The sequence below is a fragment of the Xyrauchen texanus genome, chromosome 41, assembly GCF_025860055.1.
Source record: "Xyrauchen texanus isolate HMW12.3.18 chromosome 41, RBS_HiC_50CHRs, whole genome shotgun sequence".
NCBI classification, from domain to species: domain Eukaryota; kingdom Metazoa; phylum Chordata; class Actinopteri; order Cypriniformes; family Catostomidae; genus Xyrauchen; species Xyrauchen texanus.
The window spans coordinates 7,099,863-7,121,391 of NC_068316.1; the positions used below are offsets into that span (position 1 = coordinate 7,099,863).

Below are 21,529 nucleotides of genomic sequence, written 5' to 3' on the forward strand. Positions count from 1 at the left end.
GATTGAGAATATACCTATAGTATTCCTAGTCCACAGCTGCAAAGCCCAACAAATCCTCTGTGTTTTGTGCCTCCTCATCCAGAGCAGAGAATAAAGCTCTCCCAACATCACAGTTAAACACCTCAGATCTCCTCATGACTGAGTGGCATTTCCAACCAAAGGTCTCTGCCAAAGAGAGATAATAAAGATGTCGTTCCCCTCTGTGACAGATAGATATTCTCAGGGCCTGGAAAAAGAGCAGCATAATGCTTAAACAGTTCAGTTCATCATGAACAGCGTTTGATGTGACTTTGACCTGAATATCTGACCTGTGTGTGAACAGAATGGGCCGGTATGATATTCATTATAATGAAACATAATATGCACACTGTAGTCTGCAAAAGAACAGCAATTTACAATGGATGAATAAACATCAGTGATTATTATATTTTTTGAGTCATGCTAGGCTGCTAAGAGATTTGGCCAAAGACAAAATAGCCCATCTTTAAAGGTTTAGTTCGGACGTCCTGTGGCGAGGAAAGTTCTCAACATGATTTGCGTGGGGTTCAAGTTCGGTGACATGTGAATTCGCAGTATTGACCAATAGGAAGTCGTTTGGTTTGGCAGTGAGGCTGCTTTTTCAATTCATTTTTGTGAGTTACACAGGTGTTTAACATCCAGGTCTTCAAACTCCATTTGGTGACTCCAGTGGTGTAAAAATTACACACTTCCCCTTTAAAATATATAAAAAATTACATAAACATTCTGGAGAGTATATGGCGAATGTGATTACAACTTCATGAAGCTGATTGCTTGTAGCACAAAGTGCTGTTGTAAATGTTTTTTTAACACCAGCCTTGCTCTGCTCCCACGACCCAGGCCCTCAAGGAGCCACATTGTGCATAATAGGTCAGCTACAGCCAAAGTCATCACAGCTGTGCTGATTTTATGGAGCTGAAGAGCTGCGTAAACTCGAGCCAAGGCCAGTTCTGTCTCCTCCAGGAAAAAACACTGTTTATCCTTACAACAGTATTTGTGCAGGGTTTAATCAGTTTGTCTCACAGCTATCTGCACTGAAATGAAGAGCAACGTCAGAGGTCACCGGCACAGTGCATCCCTCATGTAAAATCAATGACCAGGAGCACTGTATTAAAGAGCGTGTGAATGTTGCTTCTGTGTTTTAGCTTGCCAGAGAACTCCAAACTGCCATTACTTCCAACATCTATAAATCCATTTGTTAAACATAGCTGAAGTCACAAGGTCACCTTCATACTTTTAAGGCCTCTGTCCATGCAAACTCTTTTTCTGAAAGTCATCCAAAACAGCGGATGTAGAAACTAAACACATTCAAGGGAAGCAAGTAGCCAAAAATTATTAGGTCATGGTTGATTTAATAGCATGCTTTCAGTACTCAGTACAAAAAAAGAAATAATAATAATAACTTAGTGTTTTAAAGTCCACGTGATACGACACTAGATGTCGACAGATATATCGGATTTACTGATTAATCAGGGCCGATTTTTTACTATCGGCTTTCTGAAAAAATCAACTCTGATAGGCTCCGATAGTTATTTTTGGTTTCATTTCTCCGTTGTCAGCACTGGAGGGTTCTCCAGTCTGAACTCCTTGGTTCAACAATATAATGGAGCCTGTAGAAAACTATCACTATCACTACAGCGCCCTCTAGAAGTTAAATAAAAAACAATCACTGACTACACGTGGAGTTTGTTGTGCAGCGTGACTAGTCTATTTATAGAGATGGATGCTTCAAAAGCGCCTTTAAAACACAAACAGAGAAAAGCCAAGGTATGTATACAAAACATGTTATTATTATTGTCATGATACAATAAATCAGTACTTTATGACAACCAAAGGCAGTTTGATAATTTATTTGCTTATAACTAACCACTGCACTGGAGTATTGCATTGCCGAAAAGGTGGCGAGGACGCTGACATTTAAACTAGCATTTAAGCTAACATTAGCTGTTTGAATGGTTAGAACAAAGTTACAAATTCAAGTATGGAAATTGCTTAATTTTCCTCTTAATAGTTCTGAATAACAAAAAGTCACATATGAATGCAGATCCATTCAGTTTTTTTCGTGGTTGTAGGGCATCCAGTATGTTCCAGTCAGGTTATAAACATTAGGGCTTCGAAGAGGATTTGTTTCTGAATTTATAAGTTATTTAAAGTCAATCTTATAGGAATATAGACCCAGCACTAGCAAATTACATTGCGTAAATGCACGCGCACAGGAACAGTTGTTTTATGATTGTTTGACGTTAATGTTTCCCAAACATTTCTCCGTTCTAAAATAAGTGACCTCTGTCCAAGCATCCTAATGTAGTTATGTACCAAAAATCTAAACAAAAACAACAACAAAAAAAAATAAAAAATTAAGAGCATGGTCAAATATATATATACGTCTGAAATATAAATGTGATATTCATGAAAGGGCATATTGTTATATAAACAATACCATTCTAAAATTACTTTTTATTTCTATCCCTCTTTTCTCTCTCCCATTCTTGAACATCAATCATATATTTAATATGATAATAAAATATATAAATAAATATTTTCAGTAGTGATGAAGCATACAGTCACTATTTGCATTGTAAGGCAGTGTTTTATGTTACTGCTGAACAACAAACTCATTTGACCTATAATATTTTAATTAATGCCAGATCACAAAGGCTTTGAAGATGCGTTTTGGCTGATCCAATCACAAGTGGACAAGCAAGATACAGCATCGTTCACATCTGGTGGTAATATGCTCCTCTTTTCGACAACTTGTGTTCTGATTTTGACGGGTGGGCAGGGCTGGACTGGCAATCTGGCATACATCATTTTCCCGATGGGCTGATGCAATTTGGGGCCAATCTGTGGCAGACTGGCCAGCGGGAGAACCGAGCAGCGGTTGATCGGCCGCAAAACATGCCGAATGGCACGATAAGCAAAAATGAGCTGCCGCGTTATGCAGAACAGACCACAAAATGCCGCCGCGATTTGGGCCAGTTTCCATGTAAAATCCCGGGCCGATTTCCCTTCCCAGTCCAGCCCTGCGGGTGGGTGTCTGATTTCATGACGACATACATCAATCACATCAATTACTGCATGATAATAAAGCACAAAAAGTTAAAGAAATAGCAAAAAAAAAAAAAACTGTGCACTGTTTGTCCCAGTTATACTTATTTACAATTATATACAATATACAATTAGAATCTAAGTACAATCATGACATTTATAGCACATTTGGTAGTTACTTTAATGGAATACCTGTATTAACTGAGCTTCAGATGTGCGTATTTCTCATCTGTGGCACTGCATGTTGATTTTTTAAATCACAAATGAATGCTATTCAGCACCCATATCCTTTTTTTGAGTTGGGAACGGGGGGTCGTAAGGGGCCCTGGAGTTTTTGGAGGGTGGAACGTGTTGCTCCCTGCTCTGAGCAATAAACCCAGACTAAATTCTGTTCTGCGTCTATCGGCCGGCGAATTGAAGGACAGATCAGAGAGCAGTTTCCCTACAATCAGCACTGCTCTCTTATTCAGAATAGCACATTTAATCCCTGAAAACCCCCATAGGCACAGGACTCTTCAAGACATAGTAATAGGATGATGAGAAGAAATTCCCACTCAAGGTCTATAGAGAACTGCATTAAGATTTCTAAACCAGTAGTTCTCAAGTGGCAGGTCTGTTCTGATTGCAGACATAAGGGATAAAACAATGCTAAATGTAAATATTTAAATGCAATTGACCATATAACCATAAATAGTTAGGATAGAAAAATAAATAGCCTAATCAACTTTTAAAATGGAGAAGAAAACGCATACCATATCTTCAGTTGTTGATGTTACACATGCGTGTAATTAAACTTAACAGCATTTTGCCAACATTCATCTGTCACTTGGTAGAAGCTAGCCAAATTAGGTATTGTAGATGCCAATATGGACAGGCTCCATCACAAAGTAAAAAAAGTCTAAATAAATACAACCTAGTGCGGCCGGATGTAGGCATGGGCATGGCTGGACCGAGCCACCCAAATGTGAGTCTTACCCACCCAATTAAACATTTGGCAAACACAGCATTAAATCAAATATTAGATTTTTTATGATTTGTGCATTGGTTAAAAGAAACGACACTATCAAGAACCAGCTACTGCAAACCAGAGAGAGAGACTTATGTGGGCCAGTGGTGGCTCAGCAGTTAAGGCTCTTGGTTACTGACCGAAAGGTCGGGGGTTCAAGCCCCAACACTGCCAAGATACCAATGTTGGGCCCTTGAGCAAGACCCTATCTGCTCCAGGGGTGCTGTTTCATGGCTGACCCCAGCTTAGTTGGGATATGTGAAAACAACTGCATTTCATTGGCTCTGTACCTGTACTCTGCACAATGACAATAAAGTTGAATCTTAATCTTAATGTACCACAGGCACCCTCTTCTCACTCATCAAATATCTCCACCTCAGCTCCTCAAAATCACACTGCAGGTCTTTGTGAATACTGGACCCGAATTGTAAAGCGCCATACCTGCCAATATTAGCTGGTCTTAACCTTGCATATTACATCACTTTTATTTACATCTTTTTACAATGATGTGATAGTTTGTTATTTTTTTGTAATTACACTTTAAACTATTCTGTTTTGCCATGAAAATGACCTTTGGTGCTGACATGACATTACTTTCCATTCATCCATCCATCTGTCTGTCATCCATCAAATTATTTTGATGTGAATTTTGTCGTTTCTGCATTTTCACATTAAGTTTCTCTGAATTTTAGCATATGACCCAAACCCTGTCTGTCGCAGGACAGAGTCTAAAAGTCCTGAATTAATTCTTAACTAAATTCAGCATTTTGCATTTGAAGGGCAGTATAATTGCTAATTACATTTCTATTTAATCATTTAGTCAGAAAAGTCAAAGAGAATTAAGCATCATTTAATATATAATTAGTTCTTTAAACAGTTCCCATCTTTGTTTAAATTTTAGGTTCTTAATCTAATAAGTTATTGATCTTCCCATCTATTATATTTCCTTCCACTCCATCCTCATATTGTTCCTTATTTCTCTGCACTCCATCCTTGCATTCGTGTACTCTGATTTGTCCTTGTAATTTGCTTTATGTCTAGAAGTATATCGCTGCATATTATTTCTTAATAATGAAGGTAGTATACCAATAATAAGGTTATCAGGACCCAGTTCAATCTTATTATTATGTACAATATTAATCAGTTTATTTATTTCAATAGGTTATATTTTTAATATGGGGAATAAGTGTAAAATATAGGTGTAATGGGGCCATATGATCTTAACAATGTTATGCCAATTACAGACATCAAAACAAGTTGTATGAACTCCACATTACATTACATTACCTGCCCTACATTAAATCACACTTCTGCTGTTGTTTATGCCTTTACAGCATTTTCAAATTTCCTGTTCAACCTGTTAAATGTTAATAATATTGGGTAGTCACTTAGTGTCCAATGTCACATAAGGCATAAAAACCAAAAAAGCAAAACCAAGAGACCCAATGTACTGAACAACAGCAACAAAGGATGCCAAATATCAATGGCATCCATTTTTGTATCCCTGTTTTGTATTCAACTGACAAAATACACCAACGATGGCAGCTCCCGGGGGAGGGGCATTGGTGTTGTGAGGTAAAATTGCTTGTTTAAAATGTCAGTTTTTGACTGGAGTAATTATCTTGTTAATTATCAGGTGTTTGGACTGCGATTCAACGGCTGTGAAGCGATCAATTAACAAGCTGAAATCAGTCAGTGGAGGCATGATGAGACTAGACCTCTGAGAGCTGCGTGCATCCAGCTCGCGCAGGAAACTCACGACTGCCAAAACAGAGCTCTGGATCACTGACTGACTCAATCTTTTGGGATATTGATGTGTAAAAGTCTAAACGCTCCAATGCAAAAGAGAATTTGTATCTGCCAGTTGTCTCTAAATATTTATCTCTGCTTTGTTCCAACTTGGCAGAGCTAATCAACTTGACACGTAGCCTATCAAAGTAGATCAGGACAACAATATAAAACTAGGAGAAAGAAAGGCTTGGTGACACGTCTAAAAACATCTTTTGTTAATTTTTTATTTTCAGTCAGAAGAACCATCATTTCAACCAAACGTCAATGTTTTGAAGTAGATTTAAAATGTAAAAAATCAAATCAAATCTAGTAAAAAGCAATCAAGGCAGTTATTGATTAAATTAACACAATTTTAATTTACTTGTGACATAGTAATAAACAGCAATAGTAATCTACATATAGTAGATTTTTCCTAAAAAGGAGACTTTTGTTAACATTTTTGAGTGATGACGCAAATGAATCGCTGAACCAGAGTTTGGAATCAATTCACTGAAACAGACAGTTTGAACTGATTCATGGAAAAGAATCCAACTTATCAACCTACCTTAGGCACTATCCACATTAAACTGTTCTCATTCGGAAAATTTGGCAACATCATCGTTTTCCAAAGTATGCGGTAATGGCGAGCGCTTTCAAAACGCTCCATTTCCGGTGGAGAAAAACAACGTTCTAGTGTGGATAAAAGGTGTAAACTTAGCAAAATACATGCATTTTTAAACAAAACTGTTTAGTGTGGATGTGAGGCTACGTTTCGCTGTTAATGCCTCTTATCCACACTGGAATGGCATTTTCCTCCAACAAAAACGCTTTGTTTCAAAAATGCTCTACAGCATACTCTGGAAAATTATGATGTTAGGAAACTGAAAACAACGTTTTCAAGCAAAAACGTATAAGTGTGGATATGGCCTAATTCTGTTTTTGCAACTGAACACCAATAAAACTTCTCTGTCTTAACTAGTGGTCGACCAATTTATCAGCAAAGCCGATAAATCATTTGATATTCTGATTTTTGTTCACTGTCCTTTTCTGCTTATTGTGGCGCCGTTTTGTGGTCCGTTTTGCATAACGCGGCAGCTCATTTTAGCTTATCGTGGACCATTCGGCCCGTTTCGCAGCCGACCCACCGGCCCGTTCGGTTCTCCCGATGGCCAGTTTGATTGGCCCCGAAGTGCGTTGGCCCACCGGGAAAGTGCCGGTATGCCAAATTAACAGTTCAGCTTGTCCACTGCGTCTTCAGTGGCTCTGATGCTTGGAGTACATGAAGACTCTTACGTTCACTTTTACAGCCAACTTATACAGAACACTTATGACGCTTACTATGCTGAGACATCACTGTATCTGCTCTAGCACGGAATCTACTGTGTGTAGATCACTCAGGGGAGGAGGGTGGAGTCTGTCACCAGTTGTGGGCGAGGCCTGCTCTAACGTGACTTTAGAGCAGAAACAAAAACCGTTCATTTTAACACATTGTTTTGATTAATAGAAATATAAGAAAGAGGAGGGGGTGGACTATTAACATTGTAGGGTGGTTGTGTACACACACTGCCGACATGGTACAAATATCATGTAAAAGTGAATTTTGCATAATAGGTTCCCTTTAATATATCAGCATTATATTGGCCTACCAGCCACCCAACTCTCTGGATATCGGCATCAGCAATGAAAAAAAACGTAATGGTGGTCCACTAGTCTTAACTTCCAAACTTGCAAGGAAGAATTCCAACACGCACTTTCGGAAACTTAATGACCAAATAAAAAGCACATTAAAATGATAGTGATGTCCCCAGCAGAAGCATCGTAAATATATGACAAATATTGAATTACGCAGCCCTCGTTCAAACCACATCAAAGCTAGTTTCCATGCTACAAATCATAAAAAGATATGAAAGAGAGAACTATAAAATAATGTGTAAAAAAAACCCAATCTGCACAGTTTGGCTGTGTTTGAATGCCCCTAGCATTTTTGGGTGAACTCTTCCTTTAAAAAAACAAAAAGCAGTGCTGATTGTGAGCAGCAAAATAATGTCAGCTGTTCATCCAATCAGATGAATCTGGGAGTGGGATAAGCACAAGTACAGCGCATAATGACAAGCATATTGAATGATTATATTAGTGACGGTGTATGCAATCCATTGCTTCAAATGTACCTCCAACATCTTAGCTTGTTTCCTCACAAAGCCGGAATCCACTGAACATCAAAAATAGGCATGTTTTCCGGTTTGTCTGAAGATACAGGTCAATAGTGTATCTATAGCCATAGCCAAAAGGAAAGTGTTAGACCAAGAAAATTAACCACTTGGATTTAGGTTCTTTGACATGTCCACTTCTGCTATAGGAGACTTGGATTAACCTAATCACTTTTATCTTCAAAAACCTACCATCCAATTGTTCATCCAATGAACTGACCAAACACTTAAAATCTCTTCAACTACTGTATATCTGAGAAGTTCAACAGCTTATGGTTTGTTCAACAGCTTAATGGAAAACCAGACCTCTAAAATCACATTCCTAGAGTGGACACAAAAGAAAATGTTTATTAAATAAATGCTATGTGCTCACTTTTATTTAAGAGAGGGTGACTCATTGACCAGACGTGCATATAATACAGTAAACCAGAGTGTGTAAACAATAAATGAATAATAGACTAATATATTTACAAAGAGCTAAACGACCAAGTCAGGGGTAGGAAACCTTAGGTAGACCAAGTGAAAAAAGCAAATTATCACCCATAATCAACTGGAGGGTCTCGCCTGAGAAATCTGTTCCGATAGGATAGAGGACAGCAGGGAAAATCCAATGTTAAATGTAAATAATATAATGCAACTTAACATATAATCGTGCGTAGGTAGGATAGCAAAATAAATAGGCTAAACAACTTTTAAAAGCGAGGAGAAAACACTTTCCATTTCTTTTATTGTTGTCATCTAAGACTGTGCGTTCAATCAAACTCTACAGAATTTTGGCCCTTAGTCACTTGTCAAAAGCTAGCCAAATTAGGCAGATGCCAACATTGGCAGGTTGCATGACATGCTCTCAAAACTATGAGCTCACTTGCAATGAGGATAAACATGGTTTGTGCAGAACACAGAGTGTTCTGTGTGGTCAATTACTGGCTTCTGAGAGCATGAAATCATCAAAATTCAAAAGACATTTAGTAATGAAACACTTTAAGGTAGTTCATGGTAATATTGCACTGTATGATTTTGTTTGATTAACAATTTTTGTATTGTGTTGGGTCTCCATTTGATTTCCAATGTAAATTCCCAATGCAAAACGAGTAGAGAACCACGTCACATGTCCCTTTTGTCTTTTTGTTGCCTTTTCATCTCAAAACAATATGTTTTTAACTTAGGGGATGGTCCTGTATAAACTATTTTAATATAGGGATTGAGTATATAATTAACTAGGGATGATTTAAACTGATCTTTGGTGCCTTTGAACATGACAGGGTCTCCCGTGACCAAATAGAGTTCATCAGGGGAATGATTGTGTGAAGGAATGAAATGACAGTGATAATTACCTCTAATTAAACAACTGCAACCAACAGCCACATCAGAGCCATATTTTGCCTCAGAAAATGTCACTCTGGCTTGGCTGTGAATCGATTAAAAAATATGAATTAATTAATCACACATTTTTTTGTGGTTTTCATGATTAATCATAGTACATTATAAAACATTCAAATATAATCATGAATATATGTACTTAAGTAACACTTTACAATAAGGTTCCGTTTATTAACATTAGTTAACCACTTTAGTTAACATGAACTAACAATAAAGAATAGTTTTACAGCATTTATTAAACTTAGTTAAAAACTCTTGAAATGTTAATTGCAACATAAAGTAATACATTCTGGTGCTCAGAGCTCTGAAGCATCGGCCAGAAGGCAACAGTTCAAAAAGGTTGTGGGCAGGGGGATTTTTCTAGGCTTTATCCTCACTCTGGAAGTGTATAGTTCTTGAAGGGGGGGCAGGGGGCAACCAATAGTCCTCTCAGCAGAACAAACTGTCCTTTGTAGTCTTCTGATGTCTGATTTCGTATCTGAACCAAACCTGACAGTTATCGAAGTGCAGAGGACCGACTCAATGACTGCTGAGTAGAACTGTATCAGCAGCGCCTGTGGCAGGTTGAACTTCCTCAACTGACAAAGGATCTTTTTTGTAATTTTTATTATAATAATGATGACAAACAAATTCTCAAAATATAAATATACACGTTCACATACTTTTTGCAGGACAGGGTCTGTTCAGTTCTATTGTTTGTTCCGCACCTGATCAGCCTGAATGTACCTCACTATTTTTGAAAGCTTATATGTTTGTGATCTTTTATAGAGAAAGCAAGGTATATGAGCAACTCTTAATATTTCAACTTTGAGCATTTATATTGTGTATTAAAGAACTTTATTTTGATGAGAAATTATAATAAGCATTTTGCTCAAATATTTTTTCAGAAAATAACATTTTCTCTAATATTTTGTCATTTATGTTTTGTTATATCAAATAGAGATTATATAGAATCGTGAATCTCATATCGTATAACGAACCAAATCACAAGATAACCATGTCTAATGTAACCATCCCTAATATATACAGACATAAATTTAAATATCACTATCACTTTTCTGGTTAAAAATGCAGTAACATCTAAACCGCATGAACTGCCTTTTGCCAAGATACACAATAATAATAATAAAAAAGAAATAATTATAAAGAGAGAAGGAAATGTCACATGCTCAGATGTACAGTGATGTATATGATCTGATGTCTGAACGGCTCGTGACCTTTAACCTTGATGGACCCATAAAGCATAACTCCCCCAAGCCCTACTCAAACACACATGCACACAGACACATTTCCTCCCAGCTCTACACATACTCAGTCATTCACATCTCTAGCATTATCCTGCCTAAACATCAAAGCCTGATAAACCCAGACATTCTCACACATACACATGTCAAGACACACGGTGAGAAGGCCAGAAAAGGCATCTGCTGCTGGCTGTTTATGTCTGTGTGTGTGTGTGTGTGTGTGTGTGTGTGTGTGTGTGTGTGTGTGTGTGTGTGTGTGTGTGTGTGTGTGTGTGTGTGTGTGTGTGTTTTGAGCACACACTGTCTGGATCACAGTCATTACTGACTGGTTAGTGCTCCTTCTTTGTATTGTCTCTGGTTAATGTCAGCAGGGGACGTTTTAGCAAATTTTTTGTGTGTGTCACCCAAACTCAAATATGACAAACATACCCCTACAGACACAGAGATAGAACACACTTTCACAAATATCAGGAGACTTTCCCTTACAAAAAAGTACTGGTTCCATGTTACTGTAATGGTAAGATGGTGGATGGTTATTCTATAGTACTTTTTATATACCATAGAACCCAATAGCTTGCATATTCATGTAACATGGTATTTGCATGGTACTCCAAGGGATTTCAAAGAATATCATGGTACATGTCCAAAAACCTATGCTATTAACATACCAAGGATTTTGAACACTGCCATGATAGCAATGCCATAGTATTCTATGAAGTGCCTTAGAGTACAATGAAAATACTATCTTGTACGAAAATGGAATTTCCACCTGATATAATCACTGTACAGTGGAACATTCAGCATACATTGTTGTAAGGCTCCTCGTATGCTAATGTATAACTCGTATGTTCATTCACTTGTGGTAATGAAAGAAAACTGCAGTTTATTTCTTACTGACAACCAGTAATTAAACTCTGCTGCCAAGCATTTGTTCTCTCCAACACAAACAACATCAGAAAAATGTGACCAGACCTATGCACAACAGATGTGGATCTGCTGACCGTAAACACAATGTGCACATCTGGTTTCAACTGAATTTTAGTAGAAAAAACTTCAGTGTAGCACATTGTTAGCAAACAGTTGTATTCACTGATTTCAATTCCCTGCTAATGTTTCATGTTGATTATCTTACCTCTGTGATGTCTTCTTATATTTTCGCCTGAAAAACAACAAAATATGAATGTTTTAGTTTGTTCACAACTGAAACAAACTAATTCCAACAAAACAACCGTTTTACAACAAAACTACAACTGTTTACAACTTGCTCACAATGATCAGAGTAGGAACAGACCAAAAAGTAAAATCAACCAATCTGCCGTAGCACTTAAATCAAATTTATGCTTTCCTATTTTCAAACATGGTGCATAAAGACATGTCGCACCAGGTTTGATGTCAGTGAACATGTTTACATGCACACCAATATGCTGATAACCAAAAATCTGCTTATTAATAAATCACAGACCATCATCAGGTTATTCAATGTTTTTGACATCAAAACGCAAACAGTCATGTGCAAACCATTTGCGCACATTAGATAATCAGATAAGAATGCTGGTAAAGGTGTTTCTATCAGGAAGACATGCAGGCTTGAGTGAGGTTTAAGATGCCATTTATTTGATGAATATAAAACAGAAATATAATGTCTCTCTTTGGCATAGGCCCTATCTGGCGGTCCGAGGGAGTTGTACTGGGAACCGTCATATCCTGCCGGAGATAGGAGGCAGGGGCGAGGAGCCTACCCACCCCCCGTGCGGGACGGGGCTCAACTTGTGGTGGTGGTGTGGTGGTGGAGGTTGCCGTGTTAGCACACTGAAACAGCAATGTGATAGATTGTGAGCAGACTTATAAAGCAATGGCTTACATGCGATTGGCTAGGAATTACCCAGCTAATCATGTGATGATGTACAGCTGCTAGGCTTCCCGCTAGAACTACGCTGCACTTACATTTACTTGCAATGCAAAATATGGTAATGGACAACAATAAACCTGTGCTGATAATGTTTTGCTTAAACAGTTTATGACTTTACCTTGATATAGGGAAGACATTCAAGGAGTTTACATGAAACATTGACGGCTTAATAACAATGATCGGTGTAAGAACATGTACAGTTGAAGACAGAAGTTTACATACACCTTAGCCAAATACATTTAAACTCAGTAAACAATAAGTTGCTGGAATTTTGGCTCAATCCTCCAAACAGAACTGGTGTAACTAAGTCAGGTTCGTAGGCCTCCTTGCTCACACATGCTTTTTCAGTTCTGCCCACAAACTGTCTATCGAATGGAGGTCAGGGTTTTGTGATGGCCGCTCCAATACCTTGACTTTGTTGTCTTAATCCATTTTGCCACAACTTTGGTGGTATGCTTGGGGTCATTGTCCACCAGTCCCTCCCGCAGCAAAGCACCCCCACAACATGATGCTGCCACCCCCATGCTTCATGGTTGGGATGGTGTTCTTCAGCTTGCAAGCCTCACCCTTTTTCCTCCAAACATAACAATGTTCATTATGACCAAACAGTTAACATTTTGTTTCATTAGACCAGAGGATATTTCTCTAAAAAGTAAGATCTTTGTCTCCATGTGCACTTGCAAACTGTAGACTGGCTTTTTTATGGTGGTTTTGGAGCAGTGGATTCTTCCTTGCTGAACAGCCTTTCAGGTTATATCGATATAGGATTTTTTTTACTGTTTTACTGTGGATATAGATACTTGTCTACCTGTTTCCTCCAGCATCTTACAAGGTCCTTTGCTGTTGTTCTGGGATTGATCTACAATTTTCGCACCAAACTATATTCATGTCTAGGAAACAGAATGTGTCTCCTTCCTGAGCGGTATGATGGCTGCGTGGTGCCATGGTATATATACTTGAGTAATATTGTTTGTACAGATGAACACGGTACTCTCAGGCATTTAGAAATTGCTCCCAGGGATGAATCAGACATTTGGAGGTCCACAATTTTTTTTCTGAGGTCTTGGTTGATTTATTTCGATTTTCCCATGATGTCAAGCAAAGAGGCACAGAGTTTGAAGGTAGGCCTTAAAATACATCCACAGGTATACCTCCAATTCAGTACACCTCCTATCAGAAGCTAATTGTCTAAAGGCTTGACATAATTTTCTGGGGTTTTCCAAGCTGCTTAAAGACAGTTAACTTAGTGTATGTACATTTCTGACCACATTGTGACATAGTCAATTAAAAGGGAAACAATCTGTCTTTAAAAATAAATTTCAAAAAATTACTCATGCCATGCACAAAGTAGAAGGCAATTAAACGCCTTGCTAAAACTATAGTTTGCTCATTTTAAAGCTGTGAAATGGTTAGAAAATTAGTTTTAATGACTTCAACCTAAGTGTATGTAAACTTCTGACTTCAACTATATGTAAACACACTCAATGATGTAACTAATCACATGCCAAATTTAACAATGCGCAAATAGGATTTGAGAGCTAAGGCCGAGGGTAATATTTTCAGTGAATCATATGGATTACTTTAATAGCTTTTTTGACATTCTGCAAAATTTCTAGTGTGCTCCACGAAAAAAAAGAAAAAGTAATATGGATTTGGAATGACATGAGGGTGACTAAATGATTGTGTGATTACATTTTTAGGTGAACTTTCCCTTTAAGGTACCAAACATGAACGTTTCTGTGCAAAAGGAAGAACATGACTCATGACAGACATCTTGACATTTGGTCGTCTAAATAGTAACTATATTTAAGGGATAGTTCATGCAAAAAGGAAAAATTCTCTCATCATTTACTCACTCTTATGCCATCCCAGATGTGTTTGAATTTCTTTCTTCTGCTGAACACAAAAATATATTTTAGAAGAATATTTCAGCTCTGTAGGTCCATCCAATGCAAGTGAATAGTGACCAGTCCTTTGAAGCTCCAAAAATCACATTCTGAAAGTGAAAGTGGAGATTTATAGTAAAAAAGGACTTAAATATGAATCTGTTTCTCACCCACACTTATCATATCGCTTCTGAAGACATCAGATTAAACCACTGGAGTTGTATGAATTACTTACAGTAGATGGTGCCTTTATGTGATTTTTAGGGCTTCAAAAGGTGTGGCCACTATTCACTTGAAATGTATGGACCTACAGAGCTGAAATGTTCTCCTAAAAAACTCTGTTTGTGTTCAAAAGAAGAAAGAAAGTCATATACATTTTGGATGGCATGAGGATGAGTAAACAATGAGAGAATTTCCATTTTGGGGGGAACTATCCCTTTAATGCTCACTCTGCTTAGCACATAGAAAGGAAGAGTCACGTTATTTAAAGTAGCGCTTAGTAAACTGTTTTAACTGCAGCATTTCTTAAGTCAGACTGACTCTCTGATTGGTCAACACTGATATTGATGACATCACCTTCAGCAGAGGATTTCTTAAGAAGGTAGGCAAACACAATGGCTGCCATTTATGTGATGGGCAGAAAAAGCAATGATCTTATTCATAACAGACACAAGTTTAATTAGAACGTTTCAGTCTTGATTGAATGAGGCAGGCTGGTTAGTATGTCTGCTATGGTTAACCCTTAGCATTCTGTAATGTTATCTCTCTTTTTAAGATTTGAAAGCAACAGCAAAGGAATATGGACTTAAATTGCAGTCTGTTCCTCACACAAAGCTATCATATTATAAACTACTTTATGGTACTTTTATGGTGGTTTATGTTTAAATTTTTGGAGCTCAACAGTCCCTGGTCACTAGAGCAAGGCCAACATGTGTTCCACTGAAAAAAGGAAGTCATACTGATTTGGAACAACATGACAGTAAGTAAATGATGACAGAATTTTCATTTTTGGGTGAACTATCCCTTTTAGGAAATGTGAGTGATTGGTTTACATACAGCGTTGTGAAAATGTGCATCCACCCTTAACCTCTCCCCTCAACTTCCTGTCGGTCAACATCCTTATATTCATCATCATCATCATCATCATCATCATCATCATCATCACTTACCCTGTATATTCTAAATGTTTGTTCCTGCCCAAAATGTCTCTCTCTCTCTCTCTCTCTCTCTCTCTCTCTCTCCCTCTCTCTCTCTCTCTCTCTCTGCACATTTGATGTCAGTTTTAGGTCTTAATGTGCAGAGCCTTTATTATGTCCTTAAACTTTTATAGGTGTGTGTTTTTCTCTGTGACCAATGGTGTCGACAACGGTCTCATTTCCCCTAGAGCTGCCAATTTAATTCCTAATAAGCTCAATAAATCAGGCTTAAAAGGGGAAAAAAGTCTGGAAACAACACAAATTTGCTTTCCTTCAGTTCCGCACTGCCTTTCGCCCTACTCGTGTCCGGTAGCGTTATCACAACGTTGATGGCCCTTAAATTTGTTTCAGGACAAATGGCAGCTGTCTGGTTTCTCCCATCTGGGATCAGGGACTGCAGGCTGACAGTTACTCCATCGTCAGGGCAAATGCAGTTGTCATAAATCTAGGATGAGTCCTGGAGGATATTTTTCTGTTTATAACCGGGATTAGCATTCAAAAGCTTAATGTGGAATGACATAGCGAGGGATTAGATCAATCCCTTTAATAACAAACAATAAAATCCCGTTGTGAGAACATACACAGTCAATGTTTTCCAAATAACGTTAGAATAAGTTATTCTTCTTATTCATTGGCAAGTAGGAAAGTTGCGGCACATAATAATGTTTCAAGCTGAGCTTCCACAGCACTTGTAATGTCGTGAGACACTGAACATATGCGTCTTCCCTCTCGGCTGTTTGCAACATTATGCTCATTAGCACACTGTAAAACCTGTAAATTTGCAGTTGTTATTTTAAGGAGCTATTTCTACCTGATATGGCACTTAGAAAATACATTTGTTGGTAACCTAATATAGTCAGGTTGATTCAGTCATATTAAATATTATTTTGGAGACAAATGAGCAATGATATGCTTAAACTTGGCAAGCCTGGTTTCAAATCAATCCACTTCAAATGGTGCTAAACTGAAAACACTTCTAATGAAAGATGTGGTGTAATTTGTGTCTGGGAACTGAGCCACACATGAAGAGGATGTTTGTATTGAAAGTGACCTGTTCACCCTGACCCAAATCTCACTTTCATAAATATGCCTGCATCAGATTCTACAAACAAACACAGAAACTACAGTAAAAAGTAACAGTTTACTTCACAATAGCAGTTTTTATTATGAAATTGTATTATTCATATTGTGTTATTGCATATATTAATTTATTAATTATTTAAAAAATATTAATATTACTTTTCATATTTTGTACTCATTTATTCTTCATAATGTATAATTTTTAATGTCACAATAATACATTTTATTATTAACATTGTGTTATTGCATAAATCTATTAATAATACATTATTTTACTTTATTTCATTTTACTCTTAATACTCCTTTACTTAATTTATTATTTGCAATGTTTAATTCTTAATGTCACAACAATAATACTTTTCATTATTAACTTGCATTAATAATATTGTATTATTACATACATTTATTAATTTTACTTGTTATATTCTTTTACACATTCATTATTCGTAATGTATTATTTTTAATATGTGTTATTTTATATTATATATTATAGACATATTTATATATTTTATGTTATATATTTTTTTATTTCACAGTTTACCTCACAATAATAATTTTTTTTATTTATTTATTGCTAAAAATATAATAAAAACATCTTACTGTGTTTTTTATTTCCACTGAAAGTTTATCTCACAATAATTACAATATTTTTTTTTATTAAACATAAAAATAAAAATAATGACATTATTTAAATGATTTTCTTTTCTTTTTTTTTCTTTTTTTTTTTTTTTTTGGCTTCATTAATGACTCTTTTGAGGAATCGCCAACTGCAATAAAACACATTCTGTTTGCTTTTTCAGTAACATTCAATAGCAGATTAATAAACATGTTGCTCACTCATGCACACAAACACAAAGTATGAAACTCTACTCACAGTCCTCGCAGTCTCAGCCAGATCTTCTCAATCTGCTCTGGTTGCAGATACTTCAAAGAGTTGTTCTCGAAATCCTCAATCTCTTTGGTGGGCGATTCCATGTCGAAAAAGTGAACCAAGCAAAACGACATGAACAAGTTGGTATCCGGCTAGCAGCACAGACGCAGAGGCAGTTTTTCAGCACGATCGCAACGGCAGCAGCAGAGTCTGTCACAGAGACAGCTGTAGCGCGTCCCTCATCCTCTCTCTCTCTCTCTCTCTCTCTCACTCTCTCTCTCTCTCTCTCTCTCTCTCTCTCTCTCTCTCTCTCTCTCTCTCTAGTGGTTGTTGTCTTGCTTCACCAGATTTGGTCAGGTGTACATAGAGAAGCGTGTATGGCAGGACTGCAGGGGGCCGCTCTCTCACCCTCATGAATATAAGGCAGAGGGAGATAAAGGAGGAGGAGGGGAGGGGATTAAACAACCGCTGTTGAACTCTGTATCACAGTTTCAGAGAAAACCAATGCAACAGAATGCATTATTTGGGATAAGAAGAGAGAATTAGAGTATAGATTATAGTAGAGAATCTTGAGTATAAATTATTGTGTCTGAGAGACAGACAGAACGATTAGGAGAGAGAGATACTTCTATGGTGTGTCAACAGAACAGGAAGATATGGTGATGTATATATATTCAGGGTTCACACCCCTTTAGACTAATGAATTGCCATGTATTTTCCATGGCTTTTCCATCCGCAATTATACTGGACATTGGGCTAACACCAAACACGTCCTTTCGTTAAAAAATGCTAGACGCAGTGCCACAAGGTAGACAAGCTTTTAACTTGACTTGCTGTCTTAAGATGCAGCACAATGGTCAAAGATGTCAGTCTAGTGCATTTTTACATCGGAAAAAACTTGAAACAGCATTGATGCAAAAATAGAGTTCAGTGTGAATGGCCATGTTTAACATAATTTTATAGACATTGTACTCAAGACAACAAAAACGTATACTCACTATAGAAATTTGCACTAATATGCACCATGACGTGCAAAGATGTTTTTTTTAGTTTTCCATGATGGACACTTTATACTCAACGTATTAAATTACTCAATTAATGTAATAATTTGTATTACTTTAAAGAGTTTAATGCACTAAAGCACGTGATCATAGTCAAATTTCATGCATTATAATGTGTTATAATGCAATATACTGTACATTTAAAAGACATCATGAAATAAAAACTTAAAACACTATATACTTTCTTAAAAAAAATATTTCATTCATTATTCGTTATCTGCCATCAAAATGAAATAACTTGCTCCACCACTAAAATGACATGCCCCTTCACTCCAGCCACCAGTCATATTGAGACCACTTTTCACGAGACAATCAATCACCGACGGGCAAAACCAAGTCCCTCCCCTTTTTTCTGGCTGAATATCATGTTTCAATCACAAATACGTCACATTAGAGTAAAAAGTCAAATTGTTTGCAAACGCCATTTCATGTTGACTTTAACGAAACGAAGATGAATAAATACGAATTATTATGTTTTATAATAAATCTTTCTCAGCTAAAAAAAAATACAATGAAACCACATCATATTCTGTACTGACAGTATCCATCAAACTCTTTCCATAAGGTGACAATTATGGAAAATTACTAAAATACACTGCATTAAACATAAACCCTGATATGTCTGAGCTGTAATCACCACTGAGCGTAAATCACACAGCAAAGAAGCAGATGGTCAGTACAGAGATCGTATCTCTGACTAGAGAACAGTTCTAAATGGAACTAGAAGTGGAAATACAAATTATATCATTACAACAACAAATGTAAACACAATGTAGTGGTGGAGCAGAGGGCGGAAATGGAAAACCCACAGTTAAACCAAGACGGCATCAATAACCGACTGCACTTTAGAATAGCACACAATTAAATGGAGCCGTTCTGTTGATGGCTCATAAAGATAAAAAATAACTGACCAGAATCCATTAGCATCTGCCACTCAACAGCACATCAGCTTGGTTAGGATTCCCCTTTGATGTTGATATGGAGAGGATAATTAATAATTAAGGGTATTGAATTATTTCATCCAAGGTTAAGTGCATGTATATGCAATTGTGGGCTATGAGCATTTTTGCAGAGTGTTACAGTATATTGACCAACTACAGCCACTCTTCCAACATCAGGTTTCCACCTGGTATTACGATGCGTTACGGGTGATCCGATCACATGTGGTCAGGGGAGACACATCGCTGTTTACACCTGTTCACTTAAATGCGTCTCCTGTGACCACTTGTGTTCAGATTTGAGGGGAGGGTCTCCATCTGTACATTTTGGATCTACCACTCTCAAATGTTAGTCTGAAGCCCTGTATGCATATTCATGTGCATTGTTTTTTAAATTTCACTGATCACAACAAAACTCTGTAGGCCTTTCTTTCCATATCTTTTGGGAATCAGACAACACTGGTCACGCTAAAGATTCAAAAGTTCATAATAATTATTATTTCAGAAACTGCACTAAACTGGTCACACTCTATGTTTGGCATTGTAGATTCGAAAGAACTGGTTCATGAGAGTCAGTAGTTTGGGATTTGGACCACACTGGTTGCTTTGTGTATTTCGCACTATAGGTTCAGACAGCTCTGCCTGAGAATGCAGCTGGAAACACTGTCGGAATATGTTTGTACCATCCGAATAGGTTGGAAAATGCATGTTAACTAAAGGAACAGTAAACAGAATCGAAACCTATGAAAATCATACAGTTCCGGTACATTACTTCCAAATTAGAATAGGAAACTCACTATGACTTTCTTTACTCTTCCATTGCATTGTTTTTCCACACAATGAAAACGAATGGTGACTGAGTTTAACACTCTACCAAACATCTCCTTGTGTGCTCCATAGAAGAAAGTCAAACGGTTTTGAAGTAACATAAAATAACTAAAGAGCACCATGGTGAAAGGGAAAGTGTTATAGTAACATATAGAGTTGTCAGGCCCACGAAATCCAAATCAGAGGATAAAAACGTGAAGAAAAAAAAAAACATTCTTAAACTACTGGGTCATTATATATCCAATGGAAATGACTTGTGAAAACTCAAGGGTACCACAGAGCCAAAGGACACAAATGCAATGGCGGACAGGACAAGCTAATTAACATCCAGTCAGCTCATGAATTATTGAGTTTTTAATCCTGCCCGCTCACAGTCTGGCTGCACTGGGCAGGTCAGGTGGCTTGTGTGTGTGTGGGGGTGGGGGGCACTCATTTCACGTAACAAGCCCCCTTAACATGACAGCCTCTGGTCTTTTAGATTTGTAGGTAAGAGGAAAAAAATACTCTTCAGGCCTCCTTTGTAAATGAATGAAAGCATAAACAACAGGTGATCTTTTAGATCACCCGACATGCAGTTGCTCTCGGTAGACTGAAATTTCTTTGGTGAGCAATACGCAAAGGGAGGCATTTGAAAGATAAACCCAAACTAAAATATGTATGCTGTTTCACCACACTATAAACTCTAGCTCTTTTCTTAATGTGCCTAGAAGAACCAACAGAGCACACGGTGTGTTTCCAGAAGTAAAAAATCCAATATTTCTTTCCATTTAAGGGGAGTTGGTTATTAAAGCTGATGCAGTTAATTTCTGCCCCACTAGCGCCACCAAACGGAATTGCAAATTAGACAGTTTTGCAAACAGGTTTCTAAAAAGCCCCGTCTTTTTCAAACAAACAGGTAGTCCCACCCCCAACTCTCACCATTGGTCGAGTCAATGTTATTGTCGCTCTTGAGACGGGTTGCTCAAAACAGACAGAGAAATGTATGTTCTTGCCCTTATATTATAGTGCAATGCCATAAGCACAGGTAAGACCATGGATAGCTCCTCATTTTTGAAGTCTTTCTAAAAACTGTATTATAGAAATAATG

General features: G+C 37.4%; 1 protein-coding gene across 5 annotated transcripts in view; it reads right to left on the reverse strand.

Annotated features, from left to right (window-relative positions):
* The window catches only part of pde1ca (phosphodiesterase 1C, calmodulin-dependent a), a 91,779-nt gene extending 73,824 nt beyond the window's left edge, over positions 1-17,955 (reverse strand). For all 5 annotated transcript variants that reach the window (XM_052113702.1, XM_052113704.1, XM_052113701.1 and 2 more), the window contains exons 1-2: positions 17,619-17,955; positions 11,806-11,832 (exon numbers count right to left, since the gene is read on the reverse strand). In XM_052113702.1, the coding sequence (XP_051969662.1) occupies positions 11,806-11,832; positions 17,619-17,749 (158 nt within the window). In that variant the 5' untranslated portion in view covers positions 17,750-17,955. The remainder of the gene's footprint in view (positions 1-11,805; positions 11,833-17,618) is intronic.
* Positions 17,956-21,529: the final 3,574 nt, after the last annotated feature.